This window comes from Hippichthys cyanospilos, chromosome 16 (assembly GCF_059441005.1).
Source record: "Hippichthys cyanospilos isolate Australia breed blue-spotted pipefish chromosome 16, RoL_Hcya_1.0, whole genome shotgun sequence".
NCBI classification, from domain to species: Eukaryota; Metazoa; Chordata; class Actinopteri; order Syngnathiformes; family Syngnathidae; genus Hippichthys; species Hippichthys cyanospilos.
The window spans coordinates 11,247,797-11,269,401 of record NC_142384.1 but is presented as its reverse complement, the minus strand read 5'-3'; the positions used below and the strand labels follow the sequence as shown (position 1 = coordinate 11,269,401).

The window sequence follows — 21,605 nt, the reverse complement described above, 5'->3', positions numbered from 1 at the left end:
GTAACTATTTCCCCCCATTTGGTTGGCTTTGCTATGGTCCCATATTATTTTTTTTTTCTTGCTGCCACTAATAGGTGAACACAATATCACCGTGTTATTTCTACTTAAAATTTAGGGATTCATATCCATAGACACGTATTTTCGCTGAAGAAAATTACCCCAAATATCTTGTTCTCAGGGGTTTTACCGACTTTTTAAGGCGACAGGGGCGAACCATCTAAACTCACGTTCGCACTCTTCGTCAAACTGACTAACGTCAGCATGTTTGAACGTGAGTCCCGGGCTCACTACTTTTCCAAATTTGCCTACCACCAGAGCAACATGGGCAACCACTGAGTTACTTTTGGAAGACAACGTGTTAAAAAAAAACAAAAAAAACAATAACATCAGACGTCTGGTCATCAGATTGCCTTAAAGGCTAGCCTCTGTCGTATGTAATATCTCGTAGTCGTTGCGACATCTCATGCCTGCGATGGTAAGTTAGCTTCTTTTCGGCAAAGTGTTAGCTTGCACGCAAACGTTTACATGTGTCCCTTTTCGTTTGATATTGCAAACATCTCATGTTTACGTGCGAAGCGCGCTTCTGAAAAGTTCTTTTCGACTGTTTCAGAGTTGCCGACTGAATGGTCTGTTCAGCATTAGCGAGGACTTTGACGACGAGGTGACGACACTCACACACCCGATGCCATCACTTTTTTATTTATTTATTTTTGTGCAGAAAAACAATCTTACCTAATATCGCCAGCTACCACAAATACTGCAATTAGCCCTCAAAGTACTAATATAGTAAATAAACAACGTGCATTCTCCCCCTTTGTTTGATCAATATGCTGATTATTTGTTTACATCAGACTTCACTGCATAAAGTTGTAGACGCTCTATCGTACTGTTTGTCCATCAGGACCTGCTGGGGTCTAACTGGGCTGGCGGAACTCCAGTCTCCGTGTCATCTCTCCCCGTGGCCTCGGGACCACCCGGAACAAATCTCCAGAGAGCAGCTTTTGCGCGTCCTGCTTTGACCTCAGAAACAGCCGTGCCAACTTTACGGAAACTGTCCTCTGGAACACAGTCTTGCTCCCGTTTGCTAGAACTCTCCGAGCCCCACTTTGGGGCACAGCTGAAACCCGCTGTGACGTTGCAACCCTGTCTGCCCTCTGCCACCCGTGTAACCCCCAGAGAACCTGGCACAAACCTCCCCCAGTCAAACGGGGAGTCTTCAAATCTTGCTTTGAATAAAGTCACGCCAGTTTTTCGGAGCCTTGTTTCCAATGCTCATCCTCTGAGGCCCCCTGCTGCTGCGCCATCTCGCCCTCTCGGCCAAGAAACGGTTGCTCCAACGTTGCGGAAGCTTTCATCTAGCACTCGCGATTCCCCAGAGTTAGACGCGGGGAGGGCGAACACACCAAAGAGCCCCACCCCCACTACTGGTACAACTTTACGCCCTCTGGGTGCCACCCCTGTGAGGCCTGGAGTCTCGACCACCAAGCTCCTCCAGCCAAGTGGAGAAGCTGAGCAGCAGAGGTCCACCACCAGTGCCAGGCTCCAAGATGACTTTGACGACTGGGACTTGGATCTTGCGGACTTGGAGGAGTGTGAACGTTTAGCGGCACCCTTGCCGCCGGTCAGAGCGCTTCACCCCCCAACAGGTGGAGGGAGTTTTAGACCGCCGACCTCAAAAGCCCCCCACGTGATCGCCACCTCCTCGTCAACCCCAAACTCCCTTTCCAGGACTCTCGGCAAAATTCAGCATGCGTCATGCAGCACCCCGGCACCCTTGCGTGCGCCCCGAGGCCTCTTTGAGACGGTTTCACCAACGTCTGCACCGCCGCCCTCCCCGGCCTTAAGTCCACACCCCCTCAGCACACCCTTGCTGACCAACCACCTGGTACAACTTGTGTCCGCGTCCAACAAGGCGTCCCGGAAGAGGCCTCGCTCAGAGCCTTTGCCGCCCAGGACGCGCCGATTCCCGGGCCCGGCCGGTCTCCTCCCACAGCAAGTTGGTCTCTCAAACCTCAATATCATCAATTGTTGATTATTTTCTTGTCACAGTTGATGCAAAGTTTTTTTTTTTTTTTTTTCTAGCCTCACAATCACAGTCTGGATGAGATTGTGGTGTCTGTTCCCCAGACTCCATCCCGCGATGTGTCGGCTCGCCTTCCTAATCAGGTATTGCCTAGATTGTAGGCATGGACGAGTATCAGTCCAATATATGGGTATCTTTCAGATAACTGACCTCATTTAAGGTATCGCCACTCACTATAACAGCCGATACTAGTGTCAGTTGCTTTCTGGGAGCCGTTTTACAACCTTAAACTGGAAATGACAAATTCCGAGTATAGAACATTTTTATCAATTTCATGAAAAATGGTATTTTGGAGTATTAAGGGGTGGGAGGGCACACCCTGAAATGGTTGCCAGCCAGTTGCAGGGCACACAGAGACACACAATTAATCTTTCATTAGCGCCATGAATTGGCAGTAGATTGTCCCAAAAACACACTGTTTATGAAAAGGTGGGACCCGCAGCTGCCGTAGAAAGACTAGTCAAGCTGTTATGGTGCAACACGCTGCAAGAAACACTTATATAATAAAAAAAACTGTGCCAAAGCATCCATGTCCATATATCACTTGAAAAACAGAAGGTTTATTTTGAAGTAGGTCTTCAATGGTTGTCACAATTGGCTTGACGTATTTTTTCTGATGTGTACAGCAATAAGCATGTTTCTGTGTTCCATTACTTTTGTCCAGGTTTCCAGCTCCCAGGTCGAGGAAGAAGACTTGGGACGGCCCTGGGCGGCAATGAAGGCTGACATGGGACTGGACGAGCGCAACCCTGCGTGCTTCCTCCGCTCTTTCAGTGTAGTCATGGTCCTCCGCAAGGTCTCTCTCTCTCTCTCTTGCTCTCTCTCTCTCGCTCTCTCGCTTCGTTGCCTTGCTTTCACTTTCATCATGTGAACAAAAGTGTTAGTTATCTTTGGTCTTGTTTTGTTGTCGTGACAGGCGGCTTTGAAACAGCTGAACAAAAACAAAGTGCCAAACATGGCCGTGATGCTCAAAAGTATCAGCCACACGCACACCGACGCCAAGGCTGTGTTCAGGGATCCCACAGGCATGTACACAAACACACAACACAACACAACACACGTTTTCTTGATGGGAATACCACAGATATGCATGTTTTGGTTTTCATCGCTTGTGGGGACAGTGTACACACACACACACACACACACACACACACACACACACACACACACAAAACACAACCCTTTTCTTGACTTGTAGGAATGACCACATACACATGTTCTAATAACTTAAAAGTACCACTACATTGGCACACAAAATCCTGTCTTGACTTGTGGGGACAAGTGCACTTTTTCATGACTTAAAGAGACCAGTGGCCACACACACACTTGTTCACTTACCACAATCACTCAGTTACTATTATTTTATTGTTTGCTTTTAAACGAATGCACACCACCATAAACGTGCACACACATTTATACTGGTTTAACTGGTTTTCATGGTTTAAGAGGTCCAGCATTTGAATGCTCCCCACTCACACACACACGTTCCTGTTGTGTGGTACATACGCCACTTTATAAGTACCAACACATTCTCTAGTTTTCGTGACTTGTTGGGACCACCACTCTCACAAACACACCATCAAATTGGTTTTCGTCTTGTAAGTTTCTCCAATGGCTTGCAAGCAACATACACAGGTTTGCTGCTCTCCTCTACAGCGGTTGATATATTCATATTGTTGACTAAAGGTGAGATCCAAGGCACAGTGCATAGGCGCCTTCTGGAGGAGCGTATGGGGGAACTGAAAATTGGTGCCGTGCTGCTGCTCAAACAAGTGAGGAAACACCATTTTTAATAAAGACTGCGATACCACGATCTTTCTGTTTTTAATGCCGGTGTAACATTTGCTGCTAGGTGGGGGTGTTTTCCCCTTCCCATCGCAACCACTACCTCAATGTGACACCCAACAATCTCCTCAGGATCTATTCGCCAGATGGAGTCTGCCACACGTTGGGGCAGCTCCCACCGCTGGTTCTGGTGGGCGACACACACCAAAAATCTAAATCACTAAGATGTCCGTCCCACTAAGGTTTATTTTATTTTATTTTTTTTGCTTTCACATAGGAGCCAACTCTGCCATCACCCACGGTCAAGCCTGTGTCCTGCATGCAGCTGGTGTTTGATGATGAAGATGATAGTAACGATGACAGGACGAAATGCAAAGATAGAAGCCTGCAGATGACAGGCTGGGACGCAGGTGAGTTCACTAAAATACGTGCAAAATAGATATCTTGCATCTCTTTTTGTAGTGTTTTTAGTTTTGTTAAAATGCAGCCTGTTTTAGTTTCTATTTTATTTTTCATTTGTCATTGGTAACACCCAAAGCAAAATGGCCACTACCTGAGGTGGATTAAAAACAGGTGGATTTGTATTTTACTTTTTGCATTCATAATATTTCACAAACGATAAGGTGCACCAGATTATAAACCGCAACAAAAATTTCACAGAAAATCTATTTTTATGTATAGGCTGCACCCTACCGCAGATTGTAGCATCGGCTATTTACGCAGAAAAATGGTACATGGATGTTTTTTACATTTTTGTTTTTATTTAAAACGTTATTTTCAGCCTGCCTGCTTACAGCAACATCATGCCATCTACACAAACAAACATGCCCGCACCTTTAGAACTAAGACCAGTACCAACATATTTTCAGCATAACACACAGACGTTTTGTTAGAGTACTGCATCAACACAACTGTAACATGTCTGTGTGTGTGTGTGTGTTTATTAGTGGTGAGTGCCCCCTGGTGGTGAGTAAAATAGCAGCTCAATCTAAAAAAAAACATACTTTATATTCTTCTGTCTCTCTTTGTATACTGGTAGATTGTTCTCTGGTGGCTATTAAAAAAACAAACACTGCAGATGCCACTTTGGACTATAAGCCGAAGGGTTCAGAGTGTGAGAAAAAAGTAGTGGCTTATAGTCTGAAATTTACATTGATCGGAAAACCATGTTTAGACCAATAGGGGGAGGGGAATCTTCTGTTTTTATTTTTTTTAAAAATCAGCGTAAAAGGAGCTCAACACTTCAACCATCATTTGTCTTTATTGCACAGATGGCCTTGATGAGCTCTTGGTGGCGCTACCTGAGGACACCTACAATCTTTGAAGGGAACCGATGCATCACCACTGACAATAATAACTTGAATCACGTTAAAAAATGCAAACGTGCAATTTTTGTTGTTAAAATGTATCCATAGTGGCTCTTTCTGTTGACGTTAGTAAAGAAAAATACATCGCAATATTTTGTCAAATTGTTTGACACATGCACAAGATGGACCTTCGTGACAGTAGGTTCAAGATTCAATTACAGTATATGCGTTCAAAATTATACACAGATTACACTTGGTAATGGTTCTAACATGGGGAATAAAAGAGTTATGTTTGGTGCATAGTAATAAGCCTTTTCTACAGCATGTCCTCTCTACATATGCAAATTTAGTTCATAATTATGTCTGATGATGCTCACAATCCATTAAAATACAGTCAGCAATTGTAATGACTTTTTACGCAGGTCTGTGTTGGCTCTAATTTGACATTTAAAATTCATTTTATCTTCAGTTAAATTGAGTCCCTGGAGGAAGGTGAATTTTCTCATCCTTCCAATCAATTTTTTTATTATGTTTGTCATTAAATAATTTATTTTAGTTTGCATAAAGGTCAACTCAACTTTCTGTGACGACTAAAAATTAAAAAGTAATTCCAACAACGTTTCAGGGCTTGTTGCAAAAATAGCTCATCTGCATTAGAGATTGTAATTTCTAGAGAGTGACGTAGAAGCGACCTTTTGAACATGTAAACGCATATTGCATTTTTTTTAAGAGTTGCACATTAATAGCTATTTATCTTTCTGTAAGGGATGTTTGACGTTTGTCAATACCCAATCATTAAAGTAGGGGTGTCCAAACTCCAGTCCATGAGGTCTTATGTGTGCATGTTTTCCAAGGTTCTCTTTGCAACGCATGTGATTTAAATTAATTCAAATGATTAGCTCATTAGGAACCTTTGCAGGAGCCTTGTAATGATCTTTATCATTTGAGGGGATTTTTTGTCAGCTGCAACATAATCGCCTTCAGATTGATTTTAAACCCGTATAAGTAGATTCATTAAAAAAAAAAAAAAAAAGGAAACAGTGTACTAATTAAATATGAAAACCTAGCAAAATGAAGTTGGACTGAAAAGTTGTCACTGAATAGGGAAGTTTATTCGGAGTGCGAGAAGACGCCTCAGAATGTGATTAATGCCTCCATGACCTATCCCTGCCGAAAAGTAGGTGAACCGTGAGGATTCGCCTTGTTAGTGGGAATAAAAGTAAGTTTTCCCTTCTGTACGCCTTGACAATCCTTATAATCACCTCTTTTGTTCAGTGAAGCAATTAATATTTTAAATTCGCCGACTTTCTCTCAGTGCCATTTTTAGTTCGCGTTTCAAATCAGCAGATTCGTCACATTTGATTGACTGTCCTCCAACTACATCGCATGTCAACGAGACCTTATTAAAAAGCGTAATTTTGTTGTCTGACAGTTGTTTTAAACTGGATTTACGCATGTCATTTGGATAGGATTTGAGCATACTGCAATCAAAAAATGGACGTTGTGTTTAAAAATTTATTTGAACCCTTTAAGGGTTGAAAACGTCAAACTCAAGTCCTTTGCAGCACACCTGATGATTCAAATGATCCGCTCAACGGTAGCTTGACATAAGATACTTGGAGAATATGCAAGCCCCCGAGGACTGGAGTTTGACGCTTTCAGGCCTCAAAGTAGTACAGTATGTGTAATTTATCGCATGCGTCTGTGGAAGCTTTAGGGGGCATTACGATAAATGCAGCAATAACCCCCCAAAATCATTCTAATTTAATGGAAAGTGGACCAACGATTACCATACTGTTGGTCCTTTAAAACACATTTATTTGCAAGTTTCTGAAATGCATAATCATTTCCTTTATTCATTTTAAACGAAAAACTGTCTAAATCTTACACATTATCCCTTAAGAGGGTTGAAGTTGTTTATTTTTTAGTACATTTTGTTCTACCTTGAGTCAGTTTCACTTTGGTTTCATTAAGCTTGTTCTTATTAGTTTTAAATCAAGGGTGACAGAGATGTGAAATTGAACTTTTGTGTGTGTTAGTTATCTACAGTTTTTTTTAATGCAACGTTTTAGCTTTCACCTGTTGCTTTTGTTAAGCAAAGTGCTGTTCAAACATGTATTTGTGTCGTTTTGAATATTATAGATGAAGTCAAGTCTAAATTTTCTTTCGTAGTATGTTTTTAGTTTGTACTGTGCTCAATGCGACTCCACCTGTCTAAACATGGCAATCTGATTATTACGTTCCTAGAGTATAAATACAGCAATAATAGTCACGTTTTTTTTCTTTTCTTTTTTAATTTCATTTTCAGTCAACAGCAAGTGGCAATTTGGCTGGGCAGCCATGACGTCACAGTTGCTCTGGGCTCTAGCAATCTGCTTTCCGAATTTGGACATGTGACATTTGCAAGCTGATCTATGCATAATGTGACTTTGAGGACTATATATTTCTCTTCAAGATGGATTGTTTTTTTTTTTTTTTTTTTTTTTTGGTGACCCTGCTAAGCTGTCAGAAAAATGTCCAAAAGGAATCATTTTTTCTATCATCCCGCCTTCCCGGGTCCTTTTTCTTCCCCCCCGTCCTCAGTATGAAGACTCTCACAACAAGGATGCTCGCATCGTATCCTCTCGTGTGCCAGTGATGGCGTGCTACCTCTGACCTCGCTTCTCTTTTTCTCCACCCCCCCACACAAGTTTCTTTTTTGGTCCCGCTCGCTCCTTCCCAACATCATGCCTCACTTCTGCTTCACTTCCCATGACACCCCCTCGCCAAATACTCCCCCAGTCCTCCTCCTCGCCGAACAGCTATCATCCATCCGTCCGTCGGTCAGTCTGCGTCTTGGCCGTCTTCCTGCTCGCCGTCCATCCGCCTGTGTCTATCCGAGGTGACGGGATGTGGAAGTGTGAGAGGTGAGGGAGTGCACCCCCCCTCTCTTTTCTCTCACTCACTCTCTCTCGCTTTCCCCGCCGTTGTCAGGCGCCGCCACAGATGAGCAGGAAAGAGGCGGGCGAGCGGATGTAGCCGGACGGAGGACGACAGGAGGAGTTTGGATGGGCGCGCGCCACTAAACAGCGGCTTTGATCATTAACGGCTCAGCCAGCCTCTCCTCTCACGCCGGATGTGTCCTCGCTAGGCTGAAGACGAAAGGTGCCGGCCGTCAGTTGTGCGCATGGGGGAATCCGTCACGCTTGGACATGTGATGTGTGTGATGGGTGGGAGATTGCACGCCACAGTGTTTGTTTGACTCATGTCACTATGGAATTTGGGTAGAGCGTGTGTGTGCAGGACAGGCTGCGGAGAGAATGTGTCAGTTAAAAAATATGAAGTCTTGTATTTTATTGGATAGTTTTTGTGATAGGGTTTTTAAATTGAATTTTACATTTTTGTGTTTTTTTAAAATAGTATTTCTAATGTGTCACTTTTTATTTAATAGTTCATTTTTAATTTTTTTTCTTATTTCAAACTTTCATTTCATTATTCATTTAATTGTATTTTTTTACATTAATTTGATTTCACAGCAATAATTTGATGATTTTTTAAAGGTTTACTCAAAATTTAAATTCAATTACACTGTAAATGTTATATTTTCCCGATCGTGTTTTGAAGGTTTTTATAGTATTTAATAAAGTTGTATTCCTTATTTTTATTTGTTACTTTTTTTTTTTTTTTAAATGCATTCATTTTTTTGCATTTAATTTACTTAAGCGTGAGAATTTAAAATTTGAAGTTTTTTTTCCTGGAAGTTCCTAGATTTTTTTTTTTTTTTTTAAAGAGGAGTTAATTTTACAAATATACTCATAGCGCAAGTTCTTTTCATTTATTGAATTTTCTTGACTATTTAAAATGTTCTTCACATTTATTTTTAAATTTAACTCATTTCATTTTTTTGTAAAATTTAATTTCTATTTAATTTTTATTTTAAGATTAATCTGTTCATTTTTAGTAATTAAAGTAATTCAAAATAAGGTGTTCACTTTTCACGTTTACTTTTATATTCTGTTCATTTATTTAATTTGCTTATTCTAATGAAAATGTGCTCTAGTTTGATTAATTTATTGATAAACAACTTCACTATGACTTGTTTAAATTTTAGACATTTTCATTCACAATTTAAAAAAAAAAACTTGTATCCAATAGTTCTTCAGTAGTTTTGTTTTTTCTCATTATATTATTTTAGATACTGTTTTTATTTATTCAATTTTGTTTGGTCTGTATTATTACATTAAAAAAAAACTTGTATCCAATAGTTCTTCTGTACTTTTTTTTTTCTCATTGTATTATTTTAGATACTGCTTTTATTTATTCAATTTGGTTTGGTCTTTATTATTACATTAAAAAAAAAATCTCAAGCGCGGATGTACGTTGTGCTATCTATTCCATGTGACCTGACCTCTTATTTTGATCCGGTTGCAGGTGCGGGAGCGTCTGGGAAGAGCGGGCTTCCCGAGGCGGCGGAGCCCCCGTGGACGATGGACCTGAAGGAAAGCTGCGGCAGCCGGGACAGCTCCAGCCTGCGACCGGGCTCCTGGCGGGCCTTCGCCTTTGGCAGCACCCTGCACGGCCTGCGCTTCGTCTTCCCCTACCCCGGCGGCGGCGGGACGGCGCGCCGCCTCCTGTGGGCGGTGGCGCTGTTGACCTGCACGGCTCTGCTGGCCCTGGAGAGCGCCGAGCGTCTGGCCTACTTCCTGTCCTTCCCGCACGTGACCAGCGTGGACGCGGTGGTTTCGGGCAGCCTGGTGTTCCCCGCCATCACCGTCTGCAACCTCAACGCCTACCGCTTCAGACGGCTGACGCGCAACGACCTGTACCACGCCGGCGAGCTGCTGGCCCTGCTGGACGTGCACCTGAACATCTCGCAGCCGCACCTGGCCGAGCCCGACGTGCTGGACTTCCTGAGGGAGCGCGGCAACTTCACGGCGTACAAACCCAAGGCCTTCAGCATGCGCGAGTTTGTGGAGCGCGTCGGCCACGACCTGCAGGAGATGATGCTCTACTGCCGCTACCAAGGTCAGGAGTGCAGCCACCAAGACTTCCGGACGGTGAGTGCGCTCATCTTCGGGAATGACATCACCCGGGTTCACAGATTATACTCGTCTTGTTCCGTTGTCTTCTTAGACAGAAAGCCCCGTCTTTCCTTCCCACGCTATCGCCTTCCGGGCTTTGTCCTCGCACCCTCTTTATGTTCCTCCTCGGCTTTCAGGGTTCATTTGTCTCGTCTTGCGCCTTCTGCCAAACCGAAACCCCACTTGTGATCTTTTCAAGGGCTTCATGTGGGACCAAAGTCAACTCCCACTAGTTGCCTCAGCCGCTTCTTCTGAAATGCTTTGTCTGGAGAGTTGTCTGTTTCCTCCAACGAAAAGTTTTCATAGCCGTTTTCACTGCTAGTTAGCACTTGTGTGCAAAAGTGTTTCTATGAGCTTGTTACAAAACTTGAGGACAAGGCGAGGCGGGGGTGACGTTTTAATCGGTTAAAGACAGGTCTGGTGTCATTATGGGCTACAGTAAACCTCTCCTCTTTCACAAAAGTCAAGTCACTATTACATTAATCGTTATCAGGTACTGTTATTCGTTTGATATCGCCTTTATTCTAAGATATCGGGTACTCACGGAAGCCGTCGATACCAGTTACCAATACTTAAAGCACTGCTTCTAAAATATCTTTTTGCACTAGGAAAGAGACAACATTTCAACCCCCCCCATGTGTCGTCTTGACTATAAATAAGATCAATTACTTATAATAAAATTCTATCCTTTTTACAATTTTCACTGCACCGCAGGGTTCACTGCACTTTCCATTCAAGATAAGCTATTTTTCTGGCGTTTTCTCCATTTCTCACTTAATATTGCATGAAGATGGTAAGAGTACTCTCTGAAGTGTTTAGACTTGATGGTCTGGTTCAGTTACATTCACAGCTTGCGGCACATGTATACACTGTAAACAAACTAGCTTCTGGCTAGCAAGATGTCGCGTTGGTGATCTGTCGTAAGCTTGGCGATGGCGTGGTTTTGATACCTGTTTTTTAACTTAGCGGTAATTATTTTAATAATTGTTTTAATAACATGAAAGAGTCCAATAATTTAAAGTTGGTTGAGTAGTTTTGTCTCGTATTGATAAAAGCGATCACTGCGCCCTCTGGAGGCCATCATTAGACTGCAGGTACGGCTTGTTTTCGGCTGTGACCGATCGTGACAGTCGGCTTGCCCTCTTCCGTTGCGGTTAGCCTGGCGCGTACCCGCTTGGCTCCCCTTAGCGGCCATCTTGGATGTCGCAGGCCGCGTTGGAAAGTCGCTTCGTAATGGAGTTGACAAGAGAGGCTGCGAGAAGCCCTCGTTCTGTCTCGCCGCCTGTTGCTGCAGCTGCTCCTGGCTTGTCACCTCGCTTTATCGCAGCGGTGTAACTTCACCTCCCTGCGGATGCGCAAAAAAAAAAAAAACAGACCAAAAAAAAACAAAAAAACTTGAAGGTGGCACCTGTCATGGGTGTCACACGATTTCCCCCCTCCCACCCTTTTCCAGATGCACAGTGAGAGCGTCACCTCACGTAGATATCAGCACATGCACGCTTCTCCATGACTGCAACACACTCGTTTTCGCCTGCCTTTCTAAGTTCTCTCGAAATTGCTGAAATGTGACCTATCTTCTTCAGTTATTCATGACAAGCGCCACCTCGCACATTCAAAATTAACATGACATTTTCTCATGCCTTTCATTTGGGCTGCAAAAGCTGAATCTTCTATTACGCCTTTTCAGACTACGATTGTTGAAGGATCGGATCATTATTTCACGAGGCGGCAATAAAAGATATGCCAACTTTGGTCATGGTAGCTGTAACCTAAAGGCTTGCCTGTTGTTGAAGTAACTCAAAATACCCATCTCAAGTCTTCTCACTCTATTGAAATAAATGGAAATGCCTTTCATGCATTCATATGTGTATGTGTGTGTGTGCGTGTGTGTGTGTGTGTGTGTGTATATATATTTATATTTTATGTATTTTTTTTTTTCATAATGAACTACAGTGTTCCGTGTCTACATTGCTATTTGGTTATTGGTTGGTGGAACTTCACTATAGAAAGGGTTTTCATTTTGACCATCACTTTTCTATTACAAGTTTAGGTCATCATTTTTCTTGTAATAGTCCTTTTAAGTCAAACTAGCACAGAAATCCAAAAATCCAAAAATGGTCCAATCCCTAATATTTCAGCTTCAAAATGTTTGTCTATATGTGCTGCCCTACCGTTTTTGTTCACTGGAATTGTGCCACCCTTTTGTATCTTATCCCACCGTGATTGTTTGCAAACGTTTTGAATTGGCATACAGGATGTCTCTAAATATTCCACAGTGCGAGCTATAACATTTGTCTTTGCTCCCGAATGCCTCAATGAGAGCTGATTGCTCGCTCTCTGTCGTCTTTCGCAAATTAGCCGCTCGTTAGTTCGTTATGGATGCGGGCTGATTTTGAGGGAGACGCAATAAATGGGCGGGTCTTCCGCTGCACTTTTCTCTTCCGACCACCTCGGCCTGAGATGAACACGCTCCCATCTGTCAACTGCGTTGGCGTTGAGCTTTTTTTTTTTTTTAATATATAAATCCTGGCAAAAGACATCATGTCTGAGACCTGTGCCATTAACTGTGCTTAGAAGTGGAAAGATTGGAACCTAGCCCACCCACACACACACACACACACACCTACGCACACGCAATGTGTGGATGATGATGCCAATGGTGGTAAACACCAGAGACGCATCGATTTGGCCTGTGGTTTTGTCTGGATCCATATCTCATACTTTTATTGCTTTTATTTATTGACTGCTTAGTGGACAGCTTCCAAAAGCAAACACACACACACACCCACACCGACGCGTACACGCTGTGGATGAGGTCATACTTCTCTGGATAAAGGCCGAGCAGGAGAAGATGTCTTTAGAGTTTTCACCTTTCAAACTAAATAATCCATGACATGTCAGTTAAGCATGTTCAAGACAACTCTTTAGTCATCTTTGTTGTGTCTTTGTCTTTTGTAAATGGTGAAAACATCAAAGAACACCCCTTTCATAGAGAGAGCTCGTTTAAAAACATGGGTACTCACGACGATGGCCGATATCGGACGTTTTGTTTTATAGACTAAAGGGATGTCTGACAGATGCTTATTAAGATGCAGTTTCAGTAAGTATGTTTGGAAATGGAAAAAGAGATATATAATCTTGAAGCAAAATGCTATAATGGGATTAATAGGTGTTTCTTTAAAAAATTCTTTTTTTTTGTCTAATTTACGTATCAAAAGTAGCAGTGGTATCGGGACTTGGTATCGCTAACTGTGTAAGAGTTGAGTACTCGCACTGGTGTTTGTCTGAACGAAAAATGGTATTGAACATTTCAAATCTAAGCGTAACATGACAAGAACGCACTAGCTCTCTCTCCTCTTTTGCTGGGTTCTGTGTGAAAGGACAGACATAAAAGCCAGCTGTTGGCCCACATTTCAGAGACTGTTGGAAAGCTGGGACAGCGGTGTAAAGTTTAAGCCTGATACGTTGCCCAGAATTGAGCCTCTCTTCAGCTATTTGGCGCAAAAGACACCCCTATGTCTTTTCTCGCTGTCACATTTTTAGTTCCTCTGTAAAGGAAATAATCGTCAAGTCTTTTCAACAGAGACCCAAAATGACACTCAAGTATATTCAAGGACTTTTACAGTAAATGTCAAGCCGTCCCTCTGGCAGTTCCACCTGTGTCCAGCACTGTTGATGTCTCTTGGCACTGGCGTCAGTACGATGTGCCTTCTTTCCGTCAATGTGACACTTGTCGCGCCCCCAAAATGCAGGGCTAAACTTATTTTTTGTGAAGTATCTCTCTGTGACGGGACTATAAGCATGCCAAGGCAGCTTTATTTATATTTCATACCCAAGAGAACTCAATGTGCTTCACACAACCAGTCGCTTTACTCTCCGTTTCATACTTTGATAGGTGCTGCTGTTTTGCTTAGCAATTAAAGACATAGCCAATTATTTATTATTTATCCTACTGCACTTCTTGAAGCCCCTGGAGATTTTTGATTCCTGTTTATAATGATAATTTCTTTGGTCACTTTCCTGCTGGCTAGCAAACTTGTTCCTTGTTCCTGCAGTAATGCTAAATGAGACAAATAAGAGATGGTGAAAGCTTTGCATGAGAGGCCCGGCATCGACTTCACATGCTGGCAATTTTTAAGGTCTGCAGAGACAACATCAGCGATGAATTCTAAATTTCTGCCATCCTGGCATTTTGCGGTCTTCAGCTGATTTCACCATCTTCGTTGTTGTCCATTATTCAGAGAGTGGCTGCTTGGATCTTGCACACATAAAGTTCAAGGCGCTGTGACCAACATTATTAGCACCTGAGCTAATGCTACAGTGATCCCCTTTTCATCATGGTAGTTTTTTTTTTTACAACCTAATTTGTGATAGGATACATCCATCTTCTATAGCCACTTATCCTCAAAAAGGTCACAGGCTTGCTGGTGCCTATCCCAGCTGACTTCGGGCAGTAAGCGGGGGACACCCTCAACTTGTTGCCAGTCAATTGCAGGGCACACAGGGACGAACAAACAATCATGCGCTCAATCACACCTAAGGACAATTTGGAGTGTCCAATACACTTGTCATGCATGTTTTTGGAAGGTGGGAGAGAGCCAGAGAACACTCATGCAGGCTCAGGGAGAACATGCAAACTCCTAACAGGAAGGCAAGTGTATGTGAATTATAATGAATTTGTTTTGAGCTGCACTGAAATTAAAGTCAGATGAATTGATTAACATGTTAATCAATTTTCAATATCAGTTAAGTTAGTTAGTTAATTTCTTTTGAAATGTGGAAATATTCCAATTTTAAGTTTCCATGGAAATTTACTGGGAACGATTGTATCTGGGAAAAAAAACCCCAAAAAACGTTGTGATGGCTAATCTCACCTCCATCGTTTTGTCCAATTACCTCGCCGACGGAAATGAACGTTTTCTCTATATGATGATGAACAGTGACTGCGTTTTTATGAACTGTCAAGTGATTACAATCAACTTTTCATTTCCATTAAATATTATGGTTCCGTCTTGCTCCCTCCGGCAACTCGCCATTGATTTTCCCAGCCAGTTAAGAATATAACAAGACAGTTTCCAACGATTCGTCTTAAAACTCAAATATGTTGACTAATCAGTAGGGTTAGTTGAATGTTTCTCGGCAGGACAGTGTGACCGAGGAACTTTAAAGAGTGTCTCTCGTAAACCCTGTCTTGTTTAACAGCATCTTTTACGCCTCTAAGTTGCATGACGGGAGCGTACAAGGACTAAAAAGTCTATATTAACCTCCCTTTTTATCGCCTGCTCATTTAATGGAAGCCCATTTGTACAGCACTGCAGTACGCTTATAAAATCTCATCTGCTACCCTCTCGCTCAGGAGCTGGACAAGCTCAACAAAATTACATCTGGCCAGCGTGCTGCCTGAACGGGCAGATAAATGAAAGGTGAGGCCGTGACGAGACGAGACGGGACGCGGGGTCGCCCCGCTCCGCCGGAATACACGAGAATGCTTTTAGCTGCCCGTTCCTTGAGAGTAACATCCAGAAATGAATCATTTATGCTGTCCACTGTCTGTACACATGTCTTTGCGTGGTAATATTTGTTAGCTCCCCCCCCCCCCCCCCCCTTTTTTATATATATAGTGGCACCTTAAGGTATGCGTGACACAGTTTCTTATTATTTTTTTGGATACATTTTTTTTTGACTTGGTGGCAAGAATTTAAGGTACAATTGCTGCATAACTTGGTGACATACTAAAGTTTCGCTTATTATGAACTGTTCTGGGGAAAAAAGGGGCTTCAAGCTGTTTATTGATATCAAACATAAAACATAGATTTACAAGTTGTATTGAACCAAAGCACAAATGTTGCTTTTCTGAAAGCTACTAGCTTAATGTTAACGCACAATGTGCAATGCAATATACAGGCTAGCAAATAGAAATCGGTGTTGCAATTTAAATTAAGCAGCAAAACCCTCCTGGTTTTAAACCTCACAGGGAGTGGCCATTTTGCCAATAGCTCTCGACTGGAAATGACATCACAGTTGCTCAAGTAACAACCAATTACGGCTCACCTGTTTTCTGGGTTTGGTCATGTGAGCAATTGGTTATTACCTCATCCCTGACAATCTGTGATGTCATTTTCAGATGGAGGAAGCGACCGCCAATAGTGTAAGCGTTTGGTGCTTAATTCATTTTCCGCAAACATTAATCATAATACTGAGTTTCAGTTGGCGTCCCCTTTAAGCAAGGCGTATTTGAGCACAGATTTAGCGACACGTCAACATATACAGTAATAACACAGGGATATTTTTTTTTTGTCTTCTGTAATCTAATTTATCGTATATATCAGTACCTTTACTTACGAACATCTCTTATTACAAAAAAATTCAGCTTACAAAACACCTCTTCTGAAAAATATTGTCTTTGGTTACGGAGGGAAAATGGAAAATTGTTGGTATATAATAATAAGACACCATCGCTCCAACATTTCAAACCGTAGCGGCAATGAACATAAAAGTCACATTGGCTACAACTAACACTGTACATATTCACATAAAAACATGTACATACCACTTTAGGTCCTGCAAACAAACCGGTGAACACTTTATCTAGAATTGTGTGCTGCCACGTCTGAGTCCGCTTTAGCGAGAAGGCTGTACAAGAAACAAAGTAAACGTACATGCTCAAAACTATTCCAAAATAAATATCATTGTTCCTGTGGACTTGTAAATGTAAAAAAACATCTAAAGGCAAACAAATGAACTGCATTCATATTGTCAACTGCTACAATTTATACGATTACAAGGGTTTAAAAATGTTTTTTGGGGGGCTTGGAACATAATAGGCTATTTACATGTAAAAAGCGCCTCTGCTTATGAAATATTCACATGAGAAATGACTTTTGGAACGAATTTCATAATTAAAAGTACCACTGTATATCCATCTGTATACAGATGGCCAAGGGGGAAACAACAAAAGCGAGCAGCTCAATGACCTTTAAATTGAACTTATTTTTTTGAAAGTATTTGTCATTATTTTACCTGAAATTATATATAATAGAAATACAAGTAGTATTGTGTACTTGCTATAGTTGAACCAGACACTTTTCTCTCCAGCATTTGAGCAAGTGCAGCACTGTAACCAGTGAAATTCACTTTTTTTTTTTTTTTTAATAGTAATAAGGTATGGAGTTTGTGCCCGAGTCAGTGCTGAATTGACACGTCAGCTCTCGGCACAGCTCTCAACTTGGCGTTGAGAGTGTCGCTTGCCTCCTGGATCCCGTTGATCACTTTGGCGGCCATTGTGACGAGCGCAAGACTGAAACGTTTGTCACTGCCAGACTGAAATGACTTCACTGAGCCTTATGACAGACTTGACTGCAGACCTATTGATTTTTTTTTCCCCCTGCTTCCTTTTTTGCTTTCAAAAAGAGAGAAAGTGTCTTTTCTTGAGTAAATGAAGCTTTAACCTCCTCACCCCCTGCTCAGGGAAAGCATGTTGATATTGTAAATGTGCTGGCTCGACTCATGAACGCAGAGCCTGAAAGCTTCTCATTGCACAGTAAATACCAGTCCAAAAGATGCTCAGTCTGTGATGTAACTAAGCACCAATCTTTGGTGCAGAGTTGAGAATCAGACCAGAAAAAAAAAAAATGTGCACAAGTTAGCCCTAAACATATTTATTTAGCCACTGGATATTTGTGTTTTATTATTTTCTGTATAAAATGTTTACAAAAATCAAAATAGAGAAAAGAGAAGTGAACAATAATATATTAAGAAATCTATTGTATCTGGACATTGTTTTTTTTTTTATTGAGGTATAAAATTACTACATTGCATGTGCATACATGTAAAATGTGTTGTTAAGCTCTTTCATTTTTCAGAATACATTTCCCAATGCATGTATAAAGGATTTTTTTTCCTTCGAGCAAAAGGTTCTTACATAAAACCATTCAAGGACGCCACAAAACTGCTAAACAGCAAACCAGCATTAAATCAATGAACTCATTTTGGGCATGTTTTTTTTTTTTCCCTACAAAAATGAATTTGCTCTGAAAGCAGATTATAAAACGAGACAAATATGTCTAAAATTAAAATTTTCGCATACCTGTAGAACCCCTGTTAAAATCTCATGTACCCCAAGAAGTGCTTTCACATACCCCCAGGGATACTAGTACTTCCTTTTGAGAATCACTGCTCTAGAATAAGTAAAAAAAAAAATAAAATAAAAGTTGCAGGGTGTTTCTAGTGTCTTAAATTTTAAAATGAATGTTCTCTTAAGTTAAGACAGTTCAAGTGAATTAATTATCGGCTATCAGATATCTTAAAAAAGGTCAAGGCCGATATTCATTTTCAGTTCAGTGTTGATTATCAGCTTGGCTGATAATCATCCCATCAGCAGTAATAGGTTTGTCCTGCACGTAATTCCAAATTCACACGTTTTTTCTTTGTCTATTCCTGTTGTAGTATAGTTACAGTAGATGTAAGATCCGGTGTTAGTCCATGTCCATCCATGTCTGCCAACTAGTGGTGAATGGTGGTATTGCAACTGTTGGCCACCAGTTGCAATGGTTATGTATTTTTTTTTTTTTTTTCCACCAACAAAACTCAAATAATTTGACCCTGCATTGTCTTGTGCCATGAAATTTCCAACTGTAAGAAATGTATAGACCCTGCTCCAACTATTCTGGCATCACTTTTCGTTTTACTTTTATTTTTTTTCAGTCACATTATGTGGAAGACATAATAAAATGGTCTCCCAAAAAAGGCTTTTAAATCCAGTTACCTTGCATGGTGCAATGTAAATGAAGTCTGGAGAGACTTAATGGAAAGAGGCTCACCATGTCATTCACTTGATGTGATACAGGCGGCATTAAAGACGTAAAATTGGACGGTTGCCGAGACGACGCCGTAGGCCCTTGATTACGAAAGCAGTTTTAAAAGCAGCCGTTAGATGTAATACCTTATTTCATTTTAAAGCCCATTATCGCCTCGTCCTTTGGTCGGCAACCTTGAAAGTCAACACTTTGGCAGTGTTTTTTGAATTTTTTTATGATGAACATGCTTTAAGTGGCTGCCGAGCTGAAGGCTAACTCGGAGGGGGAAGCTCCATTTCTTTCGTGGCGATTAGCCCGATGCTATCTTCACTCTTGCACAAAACAATTAGCATCAACTTGGTTCGCCAGCGCTTTTGCCATGCTAATTTCCACAAAGTGTCATGCACTCTGCTAATCTCGTTTTTGAAAATAAAGACAACAAAAAGGCTGTGAATGTGTGTGTGTGTGTGTGTGTGTGTGTGTGTATGGGGGGGGTGCTGCTTTTGGCCATAGTGGGCCATCTTCCCCCGGAAGATGGCTTTGGGGAAGGCAGGCTATTTTCGACAACACATGGGTGACCTAGATAAACACCCCGCGATCTGTCATTGTGCTCACGAGGCTGCAGTGGCTTGTCATAGCCAGATGTTGACTGGGAGCGTTAGCGTTTACCAACATGACAATGCAGTGTTCTGGAAACTGTCTCGTTTGATAACAGATGACGCTGGGTATGCATCGTGAAGATCAAGCCCTTTTCAGTACCAATTCCGAGTCTGTTGTCGGGGAAAACGTTCGTTGAGTTGATGAGATTTGTTCCATGTTCAGGAAATTTCACGCTGTAAAATGGCCGGGAGTGCAGTGCGAGGGCTAGGCTTTTGTTTGCATTTCGCTTGCAGAACCAAGCGTGTCTGGACACTAGTGACACCTCTAAGCTAGCAACTTTGCTTCATCAATTACGTTTTGTATTGGTACCTTTCACATCAATGCAGTGGCACTTGTTGTTTTGTTGCATCGTGACACGCTGCCAGGACCAATTTAAAAAAACTTTAAGCTTTAATTTGAAGTTCTCGTTCTCATCGTGTTTCTGGCATTTTAAAGTTATGCAAAGCATTAACAATTGTTGCTTGACATGTTTTACTGACGTGTAGTCTAATTAACCCGTGTTACATCTTAGCATGGTGGGAAGAGGTGAGAAAGAGAGGCAGACAGGAAGGATGTGCTCAAACATAATTTAATATAAAGAAGACCGAAAAAAAAAAAAACAAGCTCCAAGGAAGGACAATGAGGAACTAACTGCAACTATGACACAACATCGACAACAACACTTCAACAATGACCAGACGAGATCTGAAAGGAAACAGGAAACTAAATACACCCAAAACTGACAAGACAAACAGTGAACACCTGGGCATGGAACAATAGCATCAGGGAACTCATAAAGACAATTTACAGCAATAAAAGCAAAACGGGGGGGGGGGGGGGGGTGCTTTGAACTTTTTAAAAATGTATTTATTTATTAATTTTTTAAATCAAGGTACTCAAATTATTCAATGATTTTTTCAGCCCTAATTCCATGTCCGCATTAGGTTGGATAGGCTTTTGTCCTTTTCATTTTTCAGTCAATCAAGATCAGATTAATATTAATGTTAGTGCGTTAGCATTAGTTTTAGTAGTAGTATTCTGACTTAAACGTCATGGCGTATTTTGTGTTGGGTTAAGTAGAGGCTGGATTTGGGCCTGAGGTGATTGTTTGCAATTTTTGTAGCATTCGCGTTCCAAGTCTAGAAGTGTTAAATGCAGTCCACCGTTTGAGTGACTATTACACGGTCAACAACAGTTAGAACGGACTTTAATCAACACAACAATGATTCAAACATTAGCTTTGGTTCTCTTGGCTTTTCAGTTAGGGCTAATTATTTGATGCTGGGCGAAATGCGATTTAATGACATTATCGCGGTCAATTAACTCGTACTATCGAGTTGGGATTTAAGACTTAGCTCTCGTACTGTGAACAATAAATCCAAATGGGCGCGCCGCGCGCCGATCGAAACCACAGGTCCAATGTTTCGAACCTTCGCCCTGCCGGTAGCCGCCACGTAGCCATCCTACGTGAACAGACCCCCGATGTGTCTAATTAGTCTGAGATGGAGGAGACAGATGCAATGACGGATGGCGCAAAGCGACTCCATAACGAGATGCTAATTAGCCGATACATCTCCGGCTGGCGTTTGCGGCCGCGACCCTGCGACGTTAAGGCTGCAATTAGCAGTATTCACGTCCCATTTGCTTTTATATCTCTTTGTTTTACAGTCGCGCCTGGCTCTTGCCTATCGCCGCCTCCATGTTTACTCTCGCCGTGCCGATTAATCGCGCTGCTAAATGGGAGCCCGGGGTGAGGGTGACGCCGTTGCAGCAGCGTAGGATGACTGTGTTATTGTACAAGTACAATATTCATAGCCGCTCTTCCTATTCCTGTATATGATAACAGATGTCTGAAAAGCAAAAAATATCATTCACTCTCACCCAGTCCTTTTGTCTTGCGCTCAGTGGGTGGTTAAAACTCCATCCTTTGCCGATT

General features: G+C 41.8%; 2 protein-coding genes across 2 annotated transcripts in view; both read left to right on the top strand.

Moving 5' to 3' along the window:
* The first annotated feature begins 254 nt into the window (after positions 1–254).
* Positions 255–5,573, top strand: hrob (homologous recombination factor with OB-fold). Its single transcript, XM_088437094.1, has 10 exons — positions 255–475; positions 611–661; positions 902–1,996; positions 2,083–2,166; positions 2,748–2,879; positions 3,000–3,108; positions 3,770–3,855; positions 3,936–4,058; positions 4,146–4,278; positions 5,140–5,573. Exons 1-10 carry the CDS (start codon positions 464–466, stop codon positions 5,190–5,192), a joined length of 1,878 nt encoding a protein of 625 aa, XP_088293220.1. The 5' UTR covers positions 255–463; the 3' UTR covers positions 5,193–5,573.
* A 2,570-nt stretch (positions 5,574–8,143) lies between these two features.
* asic2 (acid sensing ion channel subunit 2) overlaps positions 8,144–21,605 on the top strand; it is a 139,175-nt gene continuing 125,713 nt past the window's right edge. The window contains exons 1-2 of the mRNA XM_088437027.1: positions 8,144–8,319; positions 9,586–10,211. Coding sequence (XP_088293153.1) covers positions 9,642–10,211 — 570 coding nt within the window. The 5' untranslated portion in view covers positions 8,144–8,319; positions 9,586–9,641. The remainder of the gene's footprint in view (positions 8,320–9,585; positions 10,212–21,605) is intronic.

Bases quoted from the DNA above. Each gene is read 5' to 3' on its own strand.
- hrob (XM_088437094.1), top strand. The intron at 1,997-2,082 runs GTTGGTCTCTCA...TTTTTTTTCTAG, and splicing joins CCGGTCTCCTCCCACAGCAA to CCTCACAATCACAGTCTGGA. The intron at 2,880-2,999 runs GTCTCTCTCTCT...TTGTCGTGACAG, and splicing joins TAGTCATGGTCCTCCGCAAG to GCGGCTTTGAAACAGCTGAA.